This window comes from Zingiber officinale, chromosome 6A (assembly GCF_018446385.1).
Source record: "Zingiber officinale cultivar Zhangliang chromosome 6A, Zo_v1.1, whole genome shotgun sequence".
NCBI lineage: Eukaryota > Viridiplantae > Streptophyta > Magnoliopsida > Zingiberales > Zingiberaceae > Zingiber > Zingiber officinale.
In genome coordinates this window covers 148,381,935-148,402,516 of record NC_055997.1, presented here as the reverse complement: position 1 = coordinate 148,402,516, position 20,582 = coordinate 148,381,935, and the positions used below count along the sequence as shown (strand labels likewise).

Below are 20,582 nucleotides of genomic sequence, written 5' to 3'. Positions count from 1 at the left end.
TTGAAGGCCACAATTCAGACGACATGCTCAAAACTTGAGCTTGGAGATCTTGACGAGCTTCAAATGTGTGTCTTTCTTATTCCCCTACCTTCACATTATTTTCAAAGGGAAAAAATACAAAAAAAAAAAATGAGCATGACAAAATACGATCTAAAGATAAATCAATCGATTTATTAAAAAAGAACTATTTTTTTAATAATACATCAATGGGAAACATTAAGAATCTGAATTTTGAGTTAGATAGAAACTCCAAGATATGATAAAAATATATTCACCAATAGTACTAGCAGTTATCATTTAATTAACACTGCGTTAGGCATTCACAAAGAAGGCTGGAAATTATAAATATTTCAAAATCAAATCACAAGATTATCTAAAAAGAATATAATATGGAAGATCACTGCTGATCGACAGCCAACATAGTGAGTCTTGATGTTTAACTATTTTTCTGGAAGAAGTAAAAGCATTCCAAAACCAACAACCTCAAATTACACAATTGCATTTGCTGCACCTCAAACTAGAAAGGATCTTAGATGATAATAATAGCATGAAACTAACACTTGCCAAGCATGATCTCTTCTTCTATTGCCAAGCTTGATCTAAAAATTGTGAAGCGAAGTTGGTGATGGTCTTCATGAACTCTTCAGACGAGAGCCTTGATCCACGATTGAAGATGCAACAATTCTTCGGTGGTGATAGAATGACCAACATTAGGATAAGCCTGCAAATTCGAAAGGATCTTAGATGGTAATAGTAGAATGAAGCTAACACTATTTCAACAAAGTGGAAGAGCTGAAGGGAGAAAATATATGAAAGCTTTTTCTTTTCGATTACTTTATTGCACGGTAGAAGGAAAAGTTCACTAATCTTTTTTTTCTCTTGTTTTATTAAGGAGGAAAAGTGAAGGGGAATGAAGAGCATTTTTCATCATAAATCTACTACTTCTTGGTCTACTTTTGAGCTGATAAAACAATAAAATGTAAGGAAAGAAGGTATCATAGTTTCTCTGCGCTTCTACTCCTTCAAGGCAAAACAATAAAATGAAGAAAAAGAACCCATTTCAGCCTTTTTATCTTCTAATTCACATGAACATAACAGCGATTACCTTGAATTCACAACTCATACTAGCTTGCTCCAGAAAAGGAGGTCCAGCTTGCCCCGCCTCAAATAATACAGTTCTGTCAGCCATATCATGAGACTAGATAATAGGTGTCCACAACAATCCCATACGACAAAGGAACACAAGTCAACAGAAATGAACTTAGATATAGCGGAAAAAAAAAGTAGGTAGTTAAATTCCTCAACATGTACATTTCTTGCAAATGCCTGACCAACTAGAATAACTAGAAGGTGATCAACAGGGACCTTAAAAGTTAAAACACAAATGGTGATCAACAGGGAATTCTCTTCTTACAACCCAGCAAATTGGCAAAGGATCCTATTGAAATACCTTTTTTGCTTTTGGTGAAATACGTCCAATAATTGATGAATTAAAAAGGACCCATCCACTAAAAACTGCACCACCTCCCAAAGTTCCTGGGTAAAGCAATACACTTGCCAATGTTAATCACCCAAATCGGTTTTTGTTACCGTGTTATTATAAATTGTCAAAATAGGGCGTTTTTTTTTTCTAAACCTCCTTGGCTAAATCCACAAACTTCACTTAGCAGGTTCCTACTGACCAAACACAACTAGTACCCCTTCCAAAGCATAAACCCTAGATTGGAAGCATCATAATTTTTCACAAAAAAAAAAAAACACAATTAATAGTTGGACGCAAATGCTACATTTTGCATCCAAAAAAAATTTTGCATACAACATATTTAATTTCTAAAACAATTTGTGAAACAAACCATGGCAGCATAATCTGAACACTGTAGAATCTTCAACGGCCTCAACTATGCCCCTTCTTCTACTGAAGACACGCTTAACATACATCTAGTTCCGTCATACAGTAGAGGTGACAGCAAGATGGTAAAACCCACATGCCTTGGCTGGTGTGGTCCTCTACAGTTGGAAAGAAACACCACATCTTGGACAGGAGCCAAGCAGTATAGACTCCAATGAGCTATCCCTATGTCTGGGACCTGCAGCAGTATGTCTGAGAACACTCCCATGATCCTTCCACATCATCACAGCATACACCCACTATTGTCTTACTGAATGGAAAACGTCCTTGAACAAATTCCCACTTGAAGTTCTCTGAGTTACAATCCTTCACTAATGGTCAAATGTTATAAGAAATTGACAACATCTCATCTCATGTGATTATAAATATGTCACACTGAAATAATAGCCAGCATCCACTCCATGTGTTCTCCTAGGCACTATAAGTGTAATTCACCGTGGTTATACAAATCTCATATTTAGATTGAATATTACATCCAAATCTCCCATCAACTACTGAACACAGAAAACTTAACAGCAACTAAATATTCCTAGGTTGTAGAAGGAAGATAATAGTAGAATGAAGTTAACACTTTTGGGAACAAAATGGAAGAGCTGAAGGGAGAAAATATTCGAAATTGTTTTCCTTTTTGACTACTTAATTGCAGATTAGAAGGAATAATCGACCCCACCTAGTGGGATAAGGGTTGGTTGTTGTTGTAAACTTGTAATTGCATATTAGAAGGAAAAGTTCATTAAGCTTCTTTCACCTGTTTTATTAAGGATGAAAAGCCAAGGGAAAGGAAGACATTTTAAAGCCTTTTTATCTTCTAATTCCCATGATGCAAAAGGCAAGAAGATAACATCAATTACCTTGAATTCGCAGCTCATACCAGCTTGCACAAGAAAAGGAGGACCAGCTTGGCCCGCCTCGAATAATACAGTTCTGTCAGCCATACCATGAGACCAGAGAATAGGTGTCTGCAACCATCCCATATGACAAATGAACACGAGTAAATAGAAATGAACTTAGATATAGTGGGAAAAAATATGCACGTAGCTAAAATGCTTGACCAAATAATGTGGCTAGTTTTGATATGTTTGTTCCCTGCCACTCATAGCTAGATTGTCTACCAAAGAGCATTTGATCAAAAGAGGAAGTTACCAGTGAAGTAATACAATTTGCAATGACTAATATTAGCATTGAACAAGAATCGAAACGTGAATTAGTTAAGAAAAACTTAGAGAAGTCACAGGTATCTCATACATGTCAAACCAAGAAGGCATTACAGCACCATCTGCAAAGTAAGAAAACACTGCTCAGATGAAAATTTATTCTCGTAGGAATACTACAAGTATCAAATGAAAGGTCGTTTCTTTGCTGAATGCATATAGATCAAACTTCACTTAGCAGGTTTCTACTTACCAAACACAACAAGTACCCTTCCAAAGCATAAACCCTAAATCAAAAGCATCCTAATTTTACACAAAAATGGGGAGAAATGATAAGCTTTGCATCCAAAAAAAAGTGTGTTTTCCTCGTCGAAATGACACGGGAATTCAGTGGTGAACTTTTGGCATAATACCGATGTGGATTAGAAGCGAAAACCGATAGCAAAGTTACTCCGATTACATCTGCACGAAGCCTTGCCCTTTTCCGATGATCTTTATAAACAAAAGGAAATAAAGAAGCATATAAGGGATGGTACAGTTACAGGAGAAGACGGAAGAGCGAGGGGCGGACAGGAAGGACCACTTGCCGAGCTTAAACTCGGGAGCGGAGAAGATGTAAAATACCGAAAATGGGCGAATCACCATAAAGAAATTTTCCGGAATTTTTGAAAATTTTCTGAGAATTTTTCGGAGATCGTATAGTATAGATTACGGGGATAAATATAGGGCCACGGGAAAGCCTGTTTAGGCTACCCCGTTTAACGACGAAATGTTTAATTATTTTTATTTTCTTTTCTTTTTCTTTATTTCTTTTCCCCGTGCCTTTCCCCTTCATTTCCTTCCCCCGCGTGCCGAGCCTCGCCTGCGCCTTCTCCTCACGTGCCCTAACCGGCGCCGCGACGGTTCCCTTCTGCCTCACGATTAAAGTCGAGCCGATCCCCTTCTTCTCCTTCTTTCTCCCCGAGCCGAACCCTTCTTCCTACTGCCGCTAGCGACGCCACATCGCGCCGCCCCTCTTCCCCTCCTCTGGCCGATGCAACGCCGACCCCCGATCTGCCGGCATCCGAGCCTTGCGTCGCTATCGTCGCCACTGCCTACGCCGCCGCGGCTTCCTCTGCCTTAGCCCCGGCCAACGCGCGACTCCCTTACCCTCCCGAGACACCGTCGGCCACAAGAACCCTAGTGTTGATCGCCCTTTTCTTGCGACGTTTCTGCCCTAGATCGCCGCCACACGGAGCAACGCCGACCCACCACAAATCGCCTCCTCTGTGCCAGCCACTAAGCGCCACTGTTCCCTGCCGACGCCGCTGCTCTAGTGCCCTCTACCCTTGATCAATCCACGATGAGGTTCAGTTTTGGTTGGGAGATCTGCTCGTGCAGCTACGCCGAGACGTGGTGCAGGACGACCACGTAAGAGGACTTTGGAACCTCTGGCAACGGAGTCGCCAAGATCCCTACTGGAGTTGAGCCTCTCGTTCAGGGACAGACTCAAGATACTGCGGGTGCGTCAGGCTCGTAGACACCGATGACTTCGTTTGAGGTGCCCACCCATATAGTACACACAGTACCTCCTGCGGTATACCCGGCACCACCGCCACCTGGACCTACCATGCACCCGGCACCAGCGGCACCGACGCTCCCAGTGCCTACAGTATACCCACCACCCCCCGTACCTCCAGCTGGGGCTACCCATGTTGACCTTGCAGTGCCACTAGCGGCACCTGCTCCAGTTTATGTAGCAGCACCGAGAGTACCTCCCTGGTCTATCCAGCAATACCACCTGCAGCATCAGCCCCGATGATTCCGCCAACTCCCGCGGCGATCGCTACCCACCTCACGGATATTGTCGCGACACGAGCCAGAATCTCAGCATTAGCAGAGTCGATGAAGAGTCAATTCACACTGTTCCACGGAGAGTCTGATCCGGGTGTGGCTCAGTCCTGGATTGAGACGATGGAGCGGACTTTCTTCTATATGGCTTGCTCCGAGTGGGAGAAAGAAGAGCTGGCTGCTTTCCATCTACGGGATGAGGCCGACACTTGGTGGGACTCTCAGCGTTCTATCATAGGCGAGTAAAACATCACTTGGGTCAGATTCAAAGAGACTTTTGAGAGCCGCTACTTTCCACAGGCATATCAGATGATCCGCCGGTAGGATTTTCTGAGTCTGCGGCAGAACAACCGCTCGGTGACAGAGTATAATGTAGAGTTTAACAGATTGGCCAGGTTTTGTCCAGAATTAGTTGGTGAGTACAGATCCCGCATGCTATAGTTTATTCAGGGACTGGATGGTCATCTGCAAGTAAAGCTTGTTGGATTTGGGAGTTCATCCTATTTAGAGATGTTGGACAGAGCCCTCATGATTGAGTCAGCTCAGCAGAAAGCGTTTCCGGACAGGAAAAGGAAGTAGACTGACCGGACATCAGGACAGATTCAGCCGCCTCAGGCTACCGGACAGCAGCAGACTGGTCGTAGTCGGCCAAGTCAGGGTACTTCTGGGGCATCTGGTCAGCCGCAGAAGTCAGGGCAGTCTTCAGACGTTTCCGGTCTTCTCAGCAGAACAGGAAACAACCCGCCTGTGACATTCACTGTTTCTGATGTGGATCTAGAGACCACATCACCCCAGCCTGCTCTCTAGGACAGCCAGTTTGCAATTATTGCAAACTGCCTGGGCACCAGAGCCGGGAATTGTCCGCTGAAGACTCAGCATATTGCCTCCAGAGTCATTGCTCATGGAGGACAGCACAGTCAGTCAGGGACTCGGCGAGGAGGGCAAAGACCTCAATCTTCGCATCGTCAGCAAATGTCCGCCCCCCCCTGCAGCAGCTACGTATGGCATGCATGGACAGGAGCACCCCAGTGCCTTACTGGTACCCCAGAGTTCTGGCGTGGGACCTCAGTTTCAGCTGCAGCCACAGCCCTAGCCCAGTATCTGCAGCCTTAGCCTCTGGTTCAATACCAGACTCAGTCCCAACCACCGATACAGTATCAGTCGCAGTCCTATCAGATTTCTCTGGCACGGTATCCAGCACCCCTCAGTGGCAGGCTCCTGCCAGATGCAGCGGCCGCTGGTAGTGCTACTACCTTCACCTCTGCCAGAGACTAGACGTATTCATGCGATTACCAGAGAAGATGCACAACGGGCCGACAGATCCGTTTTCCGCGGTACGATTTCTATTTATGCCTTATCTGCTCATATGCTGATAGATACTGGTAGCTCGCATTCGTTTATTTCCCGTACCTTTATAAGGGAGATTGGTAAATTACTCACTCTTAGACTGCAGCGACTGACCGTCTCTCTACCGTCCGGTGATACATTGGATGTCACCCAGGAGGTAAGAGGTTGCCCGTTAAACTTAGGCAACATGATACTTACGGTAGATCTTCTAGTACTGGAGATGGTTGAGTTCGATATCATTGTTGGTATGGATTGGCTGTTAGCATATCATGCACTGTTGATTGCCAGACGAGGGTGGTCACATTCTGGCCTCCGAACCAACTCTCGTGGAATTTCACTGGCAACAGAGACGACAGCATATCGACTATTTCGGCGATTTAGGCTCAGAAGCTGCTGTCGCATGGCTGTCAAGGTTTTCTGTTATCTTTGATTAGTACTGACGACAACAGTAGTTCGCAGCTCTCCGACGTTCCGATGGTCCAAGAGTACCCTGATGTATTCCCAGAGGAGCTGCCAGGTTTGCCTCCCAGAAGGCAAGTGGAGTTCGTTATTGAGCTAATTCCGGGGATCACGCCGACATCGAAAACTCCTTACCGTATGGCACCAAAAGAGTTGAACGAGTTGAAGGTTCCAGAATCTTTTGGACAGGGGATTTATTCGCCCTAGTGTTTCTCTGTGGGGTTCTCCGGTGTTGTTTGTCAAGAAAAAGGATGGTACTCTGAGGTTGTGCATAGATTACAGACAGCTGAATGTAGTGACCGTCAGAAATAAGTACCCTTACCACGGATTGAGGATTTGTTTGATCAGCTCAGAGGTACATCAGTGTATTCTAAGATCAATCTGCGGTTCGGATATCATCAGCTGAGAGTCCGAGATTCTGATATCTAGAAGACAGCATTCCGCGCCAGATACGGACATTATGAGTTTTTGGTAATGTCATTTGAGCTTATCAATGCTCTAGCGGTGTTTATGGACTTGATGAACCGCATCTTTCTAGAGTATCTAGATCAGTTCGTTGTCGTTTTCATCAATGACATATTGATCTATTCGCGTTCCGAGGAGGAACATGCACAGCATCTTTGCATAATCTTGGAGACTCTTCGACGACATCAGCTATATGCGAAGTTCAGCAAGTGCGTCTTCTGGCTATCTTCAGTCGATTTTCTGGCTCATGTGGTCTCTAGCAGAGGTATTTCAGTAGACCCCCAGAAGATCAAGGCTGTCACCAGTTGGGAGCAGCCGAAATCAGTACAGGAGATCCACAGTTTCTTGGGACTTGGAGGATATTACAGAGCTTCGTCGAGGGTTTCTCCCGGATTGCTATGCCGCTGACACATTTAACCAGGAAAGGCGTGAAGTTCACGTGGTCTGAGGACTACGAGACCAGCTTAAATCGGAGATTAGTGTCGGCTCCAGTTTTGATTTTACCTTCTGGAGAGGACGGATTTGTACTCTACACCGACGCTTCTCTTCAGGGTTTGGGCGCTATTCTGATGCAGCACGGCAGGGTAATCTCCTATGCTTCTCGACAGTTGAAGGAGCATGAGAAAAACTACCCAGTTCATGATCTGGAGTTGGCTGTTATTATATTTGCTCTGAAGATTTAGCGGCATCATTTGTATGGAATTATATTTGAGATTCTCACTGATCATAAGAGTCTCAAATATATTTTTACCCAGAAGGAACTTAATCTCCGACAGAGGAGATGGATGAAGTTCCTGAAAGATTACAATTGTACCATTAGCTACCACCCGGGGAAAACTAATGTGGTTGCCGATGCACTCAGCAGGAAGTCCAGAGGGACTTTGGCTTGCCACCAGGCTTCAGTCACAAACTTGATTCAGGTTTTTTCCGAGTTAGGCCTTGAGGAGCAGGGACAGACAGAGCAGGGTATTCTTGTTACCATGGTTGCTCAGTCGTCGATCAGGACGAGGATCCGAGAGGCACAGGCCGGTGATCAGCATTTTCAGTTCATTGGCAGCCAGATAGCTTCCGGGCAGCAGACCGAGTTCACCCGAGATGAGGAGGGTATTCTATATTTCCGAGGCAGATTATGCGTACCTCAGTCTCACTCGGTCTTATAAGAGCTACTTCAGGAGGCTCATCGCTCTCGATAAACACTTTTCGGTTTGAACTTAGTGCATCAGCGAAGTTGATTTCTTCCTCTTGTATGGCGAAACTTCCATCGGCTCTGATAAGGTAAAGGATCTTTTCTACTCTGTGGTTCTATTTTATTTGCAAGGCTAATGGGATCTTTTGTTTGATCCTGAATTTGCTTTATGTAACTCGTTTCCTTGTAAAGCCTCGTTGATAGATTTCTTAGCTTGTTGTATCATTCACTTAGGTCTACTTGAATAAGAGTTTATTGAATCTGGTTTGTCGTTGAAGATGATCCTGTTGAGCAATATTACCATCTCCTCCCTACATTCATGGAGGCTAGCTGGGTAATTGTTATTTCCTGCTAAATATCTACTTTCACCTTCGATCGATTAATGTTACTGCTCTTCTCAGGCAAGCGATCGATCTAAGAACAATTTAAATATTACTTTAGCATATTTTTGTTTAATTTCTATGGATGTATGCGTTGGTTATGTTGTTTTCTCTTTACTGTGAAGCATAATCGTCAATCCACCATTTGGCCGGCCTAATCCGAGAACTTCTCGATCGTTGATGTTTCCCTCTTCCCAATTCCTTCTCCACTGATTACGATCCAAGCATTTGCTGTTTCGCCTCCATCGCCATGGCCACCATCGACTTCGGTAAATTCCTCGACAGGATATACGATATATCTTCGTTCCACCTCGCCAGGCCTCGATCCGGCGTCGAAGACTTGCAGAAGACGTCGACCGGCAAATCGTCAGTGTAGAAACTCAATTGTGGAAGCGCCAGGCCGAGGCGTTTATATCTGAGGAGGTCGCCGCCATCCAACGGGACTACAGGGCGATGGTGTGCTTCAGAGGCTTATCATGGAATTGTATCTCCATCAATCAGAGGGTCAAGAAGATGAAGGAGATGTCGGCGTTGATTAATCAAGTAGATAGTTCTAGGATTGCCACGCAGCTGCCTCAGCCACTCCTGCCGTGGAGGTTTGTGCCATTTCAAATAATGTCGTCGGGATGCAATCGGATGCGTGGGATGAAAATGTCAGGGTTTATAGGCATCTACGGCATGGGGGGAATAGGTAAGACGACGTTTCTGAAGCTAATCAACAATCATAGATGGATCTTCGAGTTCAAGTTTGATTATGTCGTCTAGATTGTGGGTTATAAAGGACGCAAATTGCAAAAGATTCAGAAGGATAAGCATAATCCTCGTCACTCACATCATCTTCAAGATTCAATCCTACTTTCTTAGCCAAATCCTTCTGAATCTTTTGCAATTTGTGTCCTTTATAAGCTACAATCCAGACCACATAATCAAACTTGAACTCGGAGATCCATCTATGATTGTTGATTAGCTTCAGAAGCGTCGTCTTACCTATTTCCCCCATGACGTAGATGCCTATAACCCAGGCATTTTCATCCCTAATTTGGTTCACAATCTGAATCACATCCGATTGCATCCCGACGACATTATTTGAAATGGCACAAACCTCCACGGCAGGAGTGGCTGAGGCAGCTGCGTGGCAATCCTAGAACTATCTACTTGATTAATCAACGCCGACATCTCCTTCATCTTCTTGACCCTCTGATTGATGGAGATGCAATTCCATGATAAGCCTCTGAAGCACACCATCGCCCTGTAGTCCCGTTGGATGGCGGCGACCTCCTCAGATATAAACGCCTCGGCCTGGCGCTTCCACAATTGAGTTTCTACGCTGACGATTTGCCCATTGCGCACAGCCTCATCGATGGCCCGGTCGATGTCTTCCAGTTTGGCCCTCAATAGCTCCGCGTCTCTCTGCAAGTCTTCGACGCCGGATCGAGGCCTGGCGAGGTGGAACAAAGCTATATCGTATATCCTGTTGAGGAATTTACCGAAGTTGATGGTGGCCATGGCGATGGAGGCGAAACAGCAAATGTTTGGATTGCAATTAGTGGAGAAGGAATTGGGAAGAGGGAAACATCAACGGTCGAGAAGTTCTCGGATTAGGCCGGTCAAATGGTGGACTGGCGATTATGCTTCACAGTAAAGAGAAAACAACATAACCAACACATACATCCAATTAATCCATAGAAATTAAACAAAAATATGCTAAAGTAATATTTAAATTGTTCTTAGATCGATCGCTTGTCTGAGAAGAGCAGTAACATTAATCGATCAAAGGAGAAAGTAGATATTTAGCAGGAAATAACAATTACCCAGCTAGCCTCCATGAATGCAGGGGAGAGATGGTAATATTGCTCAACAGGATCATCTTCAACGACAAACCAAATTCAATAAACAGTAAACTCTTATTCAAGTAGACCTAAGTGAATGATACAACAAGCTAAGAAATCTATCAATGAGGCTTTACAAGGAAACGGGTTACATAAAGCAAATTCAGGATCAAACAAAAGATCCCATTAGCCTTGCAAATAAAATAGAACCATCGAGAAGAAAAGATCCTTTACCTCATCAGAGCCGATGGAAGTTTCACCATACAAGAGAAAGAAATCAACTGCGCTGATGCACTAAGTTCAAACCGAAAAGTGTTTAGAATAATATATATCGGTACTTTGTTGAGGTATATCTAAAAAAGGCGGAATATTCAAAAAGTGCGCCGCAGTTTTTTTCCCCAAAGAGGTTATCCCTCTCGACAACAACTCCCTCTCCGCCTACAATAAACTGACATGATTCCTCTTTTTTCCGAAGCTCATAAGCTCTAGCGTTGACATCACCTCTCGGCCTACGTGCCGCTACTATCTTTCGATCGACGTGTCACTTTCCGGACCCAAGTCGCGCGCGGCCCAAGTAGATCCATCTCCTCAGCTGACTCACATTCATCTACCCTTCAGGGCCGCGACGGCTCGAACAACATCGCGACCAATTCATCGATCCATCTGAGGGTGCCCCTCGGGGTCAGAGTACGTCACTGTACTCATCTTGTATTTATTTAGTTGTTCTACTATTATTCGACTGCTTATATATTCGTGGGACCCGCCTCGACCATCGGGGTACCAGGGACCAGGGCAACCCGGTTGCTGGCTATAGGTACTGTTGACTAGAGGACTTATGACGACTTGGTAAACATAAAAGACAGCTCGCCATCCGGGTCATGAAGATGCGGTCAACATTCCAGACACATCACACCGACAGTTCCGTCTTCTCAGTTTCCCGACAGGATCATATTGGCGCCGTTTGTGGGAACTTCACCTAATCTGGAACGTGAAGATGAACGACGCCGGAAAATTCTATTATATTCATGGCCTTGGTGGATTTCGACGAGCATATCATGTTCTCCTCACTCCACGGGTATTCGAGAGTTGAGGAATTGAGTCAGATCCTCTGCTAGTCGACAGGTCAGCTTTTCCATTATATTTTCTCTTTCGGTCATATGATCTGCCATAGTTCCCCGATCGAAGACTCCCGTGCCGATTGGCCAGGTTTAAGATATATTTGAGCAACGGGCTCAATGTCAAAAACTCCCGTGCCGATCGGCCGAATTTATATCATTAGAGCCACGGGCTCAATGTTGAAGATTCCCGTGCCAATCGGCCGGGATTATATTATATTAGAGTCACGGGCTCAATGTTGAAGACTCCCATGCCAATCGGCCGAGTTTATATTATATTAGAGTCACGGGCTCAATGTCGAAGACCCCCGAGTCGATCGGCCGGGTTTGAGTTATATTAGAGTCACAGGCTCTAAAAGTTGAGCAGCGACTATAAACCCAAGGAGTCGACGGCGACTATAAACCCTTGAGTCAAAGACTCCCGAGCCGATCGGTCGGGTTTGAGTTATATTAGAGCCACGGGCTCTAGAAGTCGAGCGGCAACTATAAACCCAAGAAGTCGAGCGGCGACTATAAACCCATGAATCAGAGACTCCCAAGCCGATCGGCCAGGTTTGAGTTATATTAGAGTCACGGGCTCTAGAAGTCGAGCGGCGACTATACACCCAAGAAGTCGAGCGGTGACTATAAACCCTTGAGTCAGAGATTCCCGAGCTGATCGGCCGGGGTTGAGTTATATTAGAGTCACGGGCTCTAGATGTCGAGCGGCAACTATAAACCCAAGAAATCGAGCGACAACTATAAACCTTTGAGTCAGAGACTCCCGAGCCGATCGGCTGGGTTTGAGTTATATTAGAGTCACGGGTTCTGGAAGTCGAGCGGCGACTATAAACTCTTGAGTCAGAGACTCCCGAGTCGATCGGTCGGATTTGAGTTATATTATAGCAACGGGCTCTAGAAGTCGAGCGGCGACTATAAACCCAAGAAGACGAGCGGCGACTATAAACCCTTGAGTCAGAGACTCCTGAGCCGATCGACTGGGTTTAAGTTATATTAGAGTCACGGGCTCTAAAAGACGAGTGGCGACTATAAACTCAAGAAGTCGAGCAACGACGTTAAACCCCTGTGTAGACCGTCGAGCGACAACGTTAAACTCATGTGAAGACCGTTGAGCGGCGACGTTAAACCCATGTGAACACCGTCGAGCGACCTTCATTGATCACGGACCAGTATATCGGATATTCTATCTCCCCCGTTCGAGGTCGAGCGGTCTTCACTAGTCTTGGACCAGCTTAGCAGATTCCCTTATATCTCCCGTTTGGGGTCGATCGGTCATCACTGATCTCGGACCAGCTTATCGGATATTTTATCTCCCCCGTTCGGGGTCAAGCGGTTGTCACTAGTCTCGAATCAGTTTATCGGATATCTTATCTCCCCGTTTGGGGTCGAGCGGTCGTCACTAGTCTCGGACCAGCTTATTAGATATTTTATCTCCCCCGTACGGGGTCGAGCGGTCGTCACTGGTCTCAAACCAGCATATCAAATCTCCTATCTCCCCCGCTCGGGGTCGAGCAGCCTTCACTGGTCACGGACCAACATATCAGATCGCCTATCTCCCCCGTTCGGGGTCGAGCAACCTTCACTGGTCACGGACCAGCTTATCAAATATTTTATCTCCCCCGTTCGGGGTCGAGCAATCGTCACTGGTCTCGGACCAGCATATCAGATTTCCTATCTCCCCCGTTCGGGGTCGAGCAACGTTCACTGGTCGCGGACCAGCATATCAGATCGCCTATCTCCCCCGTTCGGGGTCAAACAGTCTTCACTGGTCACGGACCAGCTTATCGGATATCTTATCTCCCCCGTTCAGGGTCGAGCAGTTTTCACTGGTCACGGACCATCTTATCAGAGTATCTATCTCCCTCGTTAGCGGTCAAGCAGCCTTCACTGGTCGCGGACCAGCATATCAGATTGCCTATCTCCCCCATTCGGGGTCGAGCAGTCTTCATTGGTCACAGACCAGCTTATCGGATATCTTATCTTCCCTGTTCGGGGTTGAACGGTCGTCACTGGTCTCGGACTAACTTATCGAATATTTTATCTCCCCGTTCGAGGTCGAGCGATCATCATTATTCTCGGACTAGCATATTAGATATTCTATCTCCCCCGTTCGAGGTCGATAAGTCTTCACTGGTCAAGGACCAGCTTATCAGAGCATCTATCTCCCCCGTTTGGGGTCGAGCAGTCTTCACTGGTCGCGGACCAGCTTATCGGATCTCATATCTCCCCCGTCCGGGGTAGAGAGGTCTTCACTGGTCGCGGACCAACTTAGCGGATTCTGTTATCTCCCATGTTCAGGGTCGAGCGATTTTCACTAGGCACAGCTCAACGTATTAGAACATCCTTCTTGCCGTTCGGAATCGAGCTATCTCCAATGGTCGCGGACGAGAGCGCCTCCATTGATTTCGGACCAGAATATCTCATGGGCCCTGAATTCGCTCGGCTCACGACTTTCGTTTTCGTGTGCATTCGATTTTACGAGCTATGCTCCTGCTCAGTTTTTGGGCTCCACTCCCGCCCGGCGCTGCTTTATCGCTCGCTCGGTATTCGCCTATGCACTCACTTGGCGTTCGACCGATAGCTTGTTTGGCATCCGCTCGACACTATTTTTCGCCGCTCGGTCGACACACGTTTTTCTCACCACTCTGCCAAGTGTGCGTCGTTCTGTCAGCACTTGCCTCACTCGTTGCTTCGTCATTCGCTCGACATCGCTACCATCTCTCATGCGACACCATTACGATAGCGGCCGCTCGCCTGCCATTATACGAGGGGTTCAGTGATTTGACTTTGATATCAAGAGCGAGTCAGTCTTTGCGACAGACTATCTAGTCAATCGGACTTGCGCCTCCTTCGACTAGACTTAAAGGGAGGCTTGTGATGCAAATGTAGCTGAGGGCATAGGAGTAATTAGGGAATAAGGGAGGGGCATTTTGGTATTTTTACGATTAGAGCTTTGAGCTTATACATAACCCTGTTCTTCCCCTTTCTTCTCAAGCGCAAACGTCGCCATCGCTTCCGGCAGCTACCGCAGCCGCCTCCAGTGGCCGGCGCCTCCCGTGGTCGGCGCCTGCAGCGAGCGCCGCCTCTAGCGAGTGCCTCTGCCTCCGCCCCCAGCAGGCGCCACCGCTAGCGAGTGCAACCACCGACCACGCCTCTACCTCCCAGCGCTGTCGTCCGCTCCACAACCTCCGGCGAGCAACCTCTGACCATCAACACCACTTCCGGCTAGCCACCCCACTGCCTTTACCGGCTGTTAGACTACGTTCCTCATCCTCGTCCCCTTTTCGGCTGCTGCATCCAGCGGCATCCATCGGCCGATCCACGACCTCCGTCGATTTCACGGCTGTTGTCATCCTACAATCCGCGCTGCCGTATAGTTTTGATGCCGATCCATGCCGACGGACGCTTTCGGCACTGATATGGCCTTTGAGTCACCGTTGTTGTGTTTCATCCTACGTGCCATTGTGGTGTTTCGGCTTGCGTGCCGATATTATATCTCAGGCTGCATGCCGATGTCATCTCCCAGCTTGCATACCGACGTCACCTCTCGGCCTACGTGCCGCTACTATCTCTCGGTCGACGTGTCACTTTCCGAACCCAGGTCGCGCGTGGCCCATGTAAATCCAGCTCCTCAACTGACTCACATTCATCTACCCTTCAGGCCCGCGACGGCTCGAACAGCATCGCAACCAGTTCATCGATCCATCTGAGGGCGCCCCACCTCCCGGGGTCAGGGTACGTCACTGTACTCATCTTGTATTTATTTAGTTATTCTATTATTATTCAACTGCTTATATATTCGTGGGACCCGCCTCGAGCATCGAGGTATCAGGGACCGAGGCAACCCGATCGCTGGCTACAAGTATTGTTGACCAGAGGACTTCTGGCGACTTGGTCAACATAAAAGACAGCTCGCCATCCAAGTCATGGAGATGTGGTCAACATTCCAGACACATCACACTGACAGTTCCGTCTTCTCATATTCTCGACAGGATCACTTTGTAATAGTGAAAGGACCATCTTTGATAGGGGCGGTGTTCATTACGGTATACCGAACCACCAACTCATATATCGTTATCATACCCAACAATTCGGTATAAGAAATTTCATACAGATACCGTACCGGAATTTTGGTATACCAAATTTTCGATATACCGAAATTTAGATATAGTATTAATTCCATACTGTTTATAGTAAAATTTCGATATTGATGCAGTAAACCAAAAATTTTGATATAAATTTTATACAAATACCAAAAAATTCAGTATAGTATAATACCGTACGGTATATTTTGATACAATAAGTACGGTATACTAAATTTTCAACATTTTTTCCCATCCCTAATCTTTGATGTATCAAACAGTGCAAAAAAAAAAAAAAAAGAAGACAATTTGTAAGCAAACAGTACAGGCTACTTACTAAAGACTTGTCAAATGATGCTCCTACCTTTTGAAGAAGACAAATAGCATCTTCTTCTTCTGACTCTTCGATTTTAATAAATTTAACTTCATCTTCTTCGGTCAGTTCTTCTTCTTGTTGTACCTCAACATCCTCATCTTTTACAATCGGTTCTTCTTCTTGTACTTCAACATCCTCATCTTTCTTGTAAGAAGATAGAAGGCTGCACGATGCAAGTACAATGGATGAATAAGATACAACCTAAAATAATCAAGACCAATATTGTTTGATAATGATGGTGATATAATAATGAGATTATTCTTTATATTTGATTTTATAGAAGTGGATACACAATCTGATTCCATAATTAATTATATAATAAACTAGTCTTATATGATAAACAAATCATTTAGATTCCCTAATGTCAGTAGGGAGATCCGTAACTATACATGTTATAAATTGATGTGTCTCTTCATACTTTATTATTTTTTCAAATTGTTCAATGAAATTTTACCATAAAATGAGAATATTCTAGCTTATGAAAGTAAAAAAAGACCACACATACTTTTGACATGGTATATACAGGGTAGGCCTAGCTTGATATCAAGACTATAATTTCAGACAAAGCATTACTCTATATAGTTATTGTTAGCACTCAGTACATCTATCACCCTAACAACACATACTTTTGATTCACCATCATAGATCATATTGACGTATGCATATGATTGCTCCCAGGCATATCAAGATGAAATCAAATAAGTTTTAATATAGTCCTCATCCACTTAGCTTGTTTACTATTAGATATAAGTCTATTGCAACTAAAATATCATTTAATAAAAATATGACAAAAGTAAGTTACAAAATATTGTAACCGTCTCAATTGTGTTTATTCCGCTTTTCCTGCCAAATCAACATTTGGCTAGACCACAACTAAGGGCATTGTGGATCAAATAAAAACCCAACCAGTAACTAAAGAGTTTAATTTTTTTGAGTTGATACCTTGATTCTTTTGCCTAGTGGTGCTAAGACATGCAAATGACATTACAAGTGAAACTTACCATATAATTTACAATTTGTCACAAATGACATGCCAGATTTAATTACTCTTTCACGGTTGTCAATCAAGAATGCAACTTATAATATGCTTCTGAGGCTAAATTATCTATAATGTCGACAACAAATGTATAACACATTGTAAGTGAAAATATAACATAACTAGTTAAAAAATAGCAATAGTTGATTATTATCACAACATCTTGACTTTAAGAAACATATAGCTTGATGGTATGTAACGAGCATGAGGTATCATAGTAAAAGTATTAGAACAGATGATGCATGCTAAATTATAAGCCTATAGACTAAATTGGTGAAAAGGAAGCATAACCTTCAACCAAAAGAAGAAATCATGGAGAAGCAAATCCTTTTTTTTAGTCCAATGTAGATTCAATGCGCATTGTAAGATCTAGATAAAGAATTAGTATAAAAAAAATGCAAGTATGCAGATGTTGCTAATAGAAACTTCTAGAGAAACACAATCCTCAACTATTTGAGGGAGTAGACTAGTAAAATATAATTCAAACTTGTACACTAAGAATTGTGAAAAGATGCAAATGAACAAGATGAGTATAAATTTATACACCACCTAATCATGCATCAATACACCATCTAATTTTAAGACTCTAGATATTCTTATCAAAGTGTATCAAGTTATTTTGAAACCAAACATAAGAATTGTTATATATTTTGTTTAAAAAGATCAAGTTAGTTTAAGTCAATGGATATCAATTGTCAATATCTGGAAATAAAGATTATGAAAGCATATATACCAAACTGGATTGTGAAAATGTCAACATCTAGATATAAGTTATCTACGAAATTATAGAAAAACTCCAATAATTAGATGCCTATTGTTGTTTACATGTCCCTGTGGTAAGAAATGATTATGGTTGAAGGAAGCAATGTGTGTAGCAATGTTTATGTTTTTAATCCCCTTGTTAAGATCTAGGGTGTCCATTCTGGTGGCAAAAAGTGATTCACTCGCTCGCGGCCTCAACCAGCCTGTCCCCAACCAACACGAAAGAGGTTAATCACGAGTGACTACTAGCTTTGGGCAGTTAAATAGCGCATGGGAGATGCTAGGGTGTCTGAAATCACTATTTAATGTTCACAAGCCAATTGTTAAATACGAGCATTTGGGGGATGGGTTTGTATCTTATTCAAGTAAGAAATTGGACTCTTCTTATCTAGATCATTACCTGGTGAGTGCTGAAATTTGCTCATTTATTGATTTTTTAATTTTTATTTTGAGTTTTTAACTGCTTCTTGTTACAAGCAAAAAGAAGATACTGATTAGACTCAATAAATCAAATCTTAAATATCTTGACAGGATGGACATCCTCCTAGCCTCCCCTATGCACTATTCAACTACCCAAAGCTAGTAGTCACTCGTGATTTACCTTTTCCGTGTTGGCTAGGGACGGGTTGGCGGAGACCGTGGGGGCGAACGAATCACCTTTTGCCACTAGGATGGACACCATAGATCTCAACAGGGAGATTAAAAACATAAACTTTGCTACGCACATAGCTTCCTTCAACTACAAACATTCCTTACCACAAGGACATGTAAAGAATAATAAGCATCTAATTATTGGAGTTTTGCTATAATTTCATAGATAACTTATATCTAGATGTTGACATTTTCACAATCCAGTTTGGTATATATGCTTTCATAATCTTTATTTCCAGATATTGGTAATTGATATCCATTAACTTAAACTAACTTGATCTTTTTAAACAAGATATATAACAATTCTTCCGTTTTGTTTCAAAATAACTTGAAATACCTTTTTTGCTTCTGGTGAAATACGTTCAATAATTGATGAATTAAAAGGGGACCCACCCACTATAAACTGCACCACCTCCCATAATTCTTTGGTAAAGCAACACACTTGCCAATCTCAAGGCACCTGTAAAATGTTAATCACCCAAATCAGCTTTTGTGATCATGTTATTATAAATCGTCAAAGTGGGGTGATTTCTTTCTATACCTCCTTGGGTAAATCCAAAAACAAATATGTTTTCAGAGTTTACTCCATTGTCAACCTCTTTGTCTATCATAGCATGCACGTTCTGAAGGTTAGGAAAATGTCCAACTACTTAAAATTTAGATTACGGGCCTCTCAGGATTGATGGGTGAAAAAACACACGTCTGGTCAACAAGATATTGGAATGGATGACAGTGAACAACTATTTTACAGGAATACAATTTGCAATGACTAGCATTAGCATTGAACAAGAATTAAAACGTGAATCAGTTAAAGAAAAACTTACAGAAGTCACAAGTATCTCATAAATGTCAAACCAGGAAGGCATCACACCACTATCTGCAAAGTAACAAAACACTACTCAGGCGAAAATTTATTCTCCTAATAGAAATACTACAAGTATCAAATGAAAGATCGTTCTTTTGATGAATGCATATAGATCAAACTTCACTTAGAAGGTTTCTACTGACCAAACACAACTAGTACCACTTCCAAAGCATAAACCCTAGATCAGAAGCATCCCAAATTTGCACAAAAATGGGGAGAAATGCAACATTTTGCTTTAAAAAAAAAGTGTTTTTCCTCGTACACAGAAATACCGATGTGGATCAGAAGCAGAAACTGATAAAAAAAAAAGTTACTCCAATTGCATCAGCACGAAGCCTTGCCCCATTCCGTTGATCTTTATAAAAAAAAAAAAAAAAAAGGAAATAAAGGAGCATATAAGGGATGGTGCAGTTGCAGGAGACGGAAGAGCGAGGGGCGGACGGGAAGGACCACTTGGAGAGCTTGAACTCGGGAGCGGAGAAGAAGGTCCGGATGGGCTCATTGACCGGTCCAGAGTCGCTCAACCCATGCAGCCAGAGGATGAAGCTACGCGCCGCCATTGGATCTGAGGACGGATGGAGGAAAGAAGAAGAAGGAAGGCCCCAACGCTGGAGGAGGAGGAGAAGAAGACGGCGACAAGGACGGCCGTGAGAGGCGACAAGAACAACGGGCGAAATCACATTTAATAATGTCAAGCCTAAGACAACTAGATCCAATTAATAAGGGACCCAAATTTAAAAACAAGGCCCAATTTAGGAAAAAACAGATTTTTCATTAACTTTATTTGAATTAATTATTAAATTTCAATTTATTATTCTATTTGAATTTTGAATTACATATTTTTATCTTATTTTATAAAATAATTAATTGAATTATATTATTTTACATATTGGGGGCGTCTAAATCAACTGAAAAGAAAGTTAGGTTAACATATAATACACCCAACTAATTAATGGATATCTAAATTTAATTTAGAATAATAAACTAAACACCTAAACCTCTGATATGTGAATCCATCAATGAAAATCTATATATAACAAATCGTTATAACAATTTGTTGGAAGTCTATTTTGACTCTCCTTCTTCGCATATAAAAGCATGCTAGCGTATTCCTCTCCACATTGCAATCTCAAAACCAA

The 20,582-nt window shown here is 43.4% G+C and overlaps 1 protein-coding gene across 5 annotated transcripts; it reads right to left on the bottom strand.

Annotated features, from left to right (window-relative positions):
• Window positions 1-369: 369 nt before the first annotated feature.
• Window positions 370-20,127, bottom strand: LOC121998651 (probable carboxylesterase Os04g0669500). 5 transcript variants are annotated; one of them, XM_042553646.1, is made up of 8 exons: window positions 19,885-20,127; window positions 19,403-19,455; window positions 19,120-19,201; window positions 18,972-19,038; window positions 16,118-16,292; window positions 2,761-2,868; window positions 1,106-1,198; window positions 370-721 (listed from the first exon to the last, which is right to left on the bottom strand). In XM_042553646.1, the coding sequence occupies exons 1-8, from the start codon at window positions 19,943-19,945 to the stop codon at window positions 644-646; spliced, it is 717 nt and encodes a 238-aa protein (XP_042409580.1). In that variant the 5' UTR covers window positions 19,946-20,127; the 3' UTR covers window positions 370-643. The 5 variants fall into 5 exon arrangements, with proteins under 5 accessions (XP_042409580.1, XP_042409583.1, XP_042409581.1 ...); XM_042553649.1 differs by having other exon boundaries at window positions 19,120-19,280; window positions 19,894-20,127; XM_042553647.1 differs by having other exon boundaries at window positions 19,894-20,127.
• Window positions 20,128-20,582: the final 455 nt, after the last annotated feature.

Bases quoted from the DNA above. Each gene is read 5' to 3' on its own strand.
- LOC121998651 (XM_042553646.1), bottom strand. From the start codon at position 19,945: ATGAGCCCATCCGGACCTTCTTCTCCGCTCCCGAGTTCAAGCTCTCCA. The intron at 2,869-16,117 runs GTAGGAGCATCA...GGATGGTTGCAG, and splicing joins CTATTTGTCTTCTTCAAAAG to ACACCTATTCTCTGGTCTCA. The intron at 1,199-2,760 runs GTAATTGATGTT...CCTATTATCTAG, and splicing joins GTATGAGCTGCGAATTCAAG to TCTCATGATATGGCTGACAG.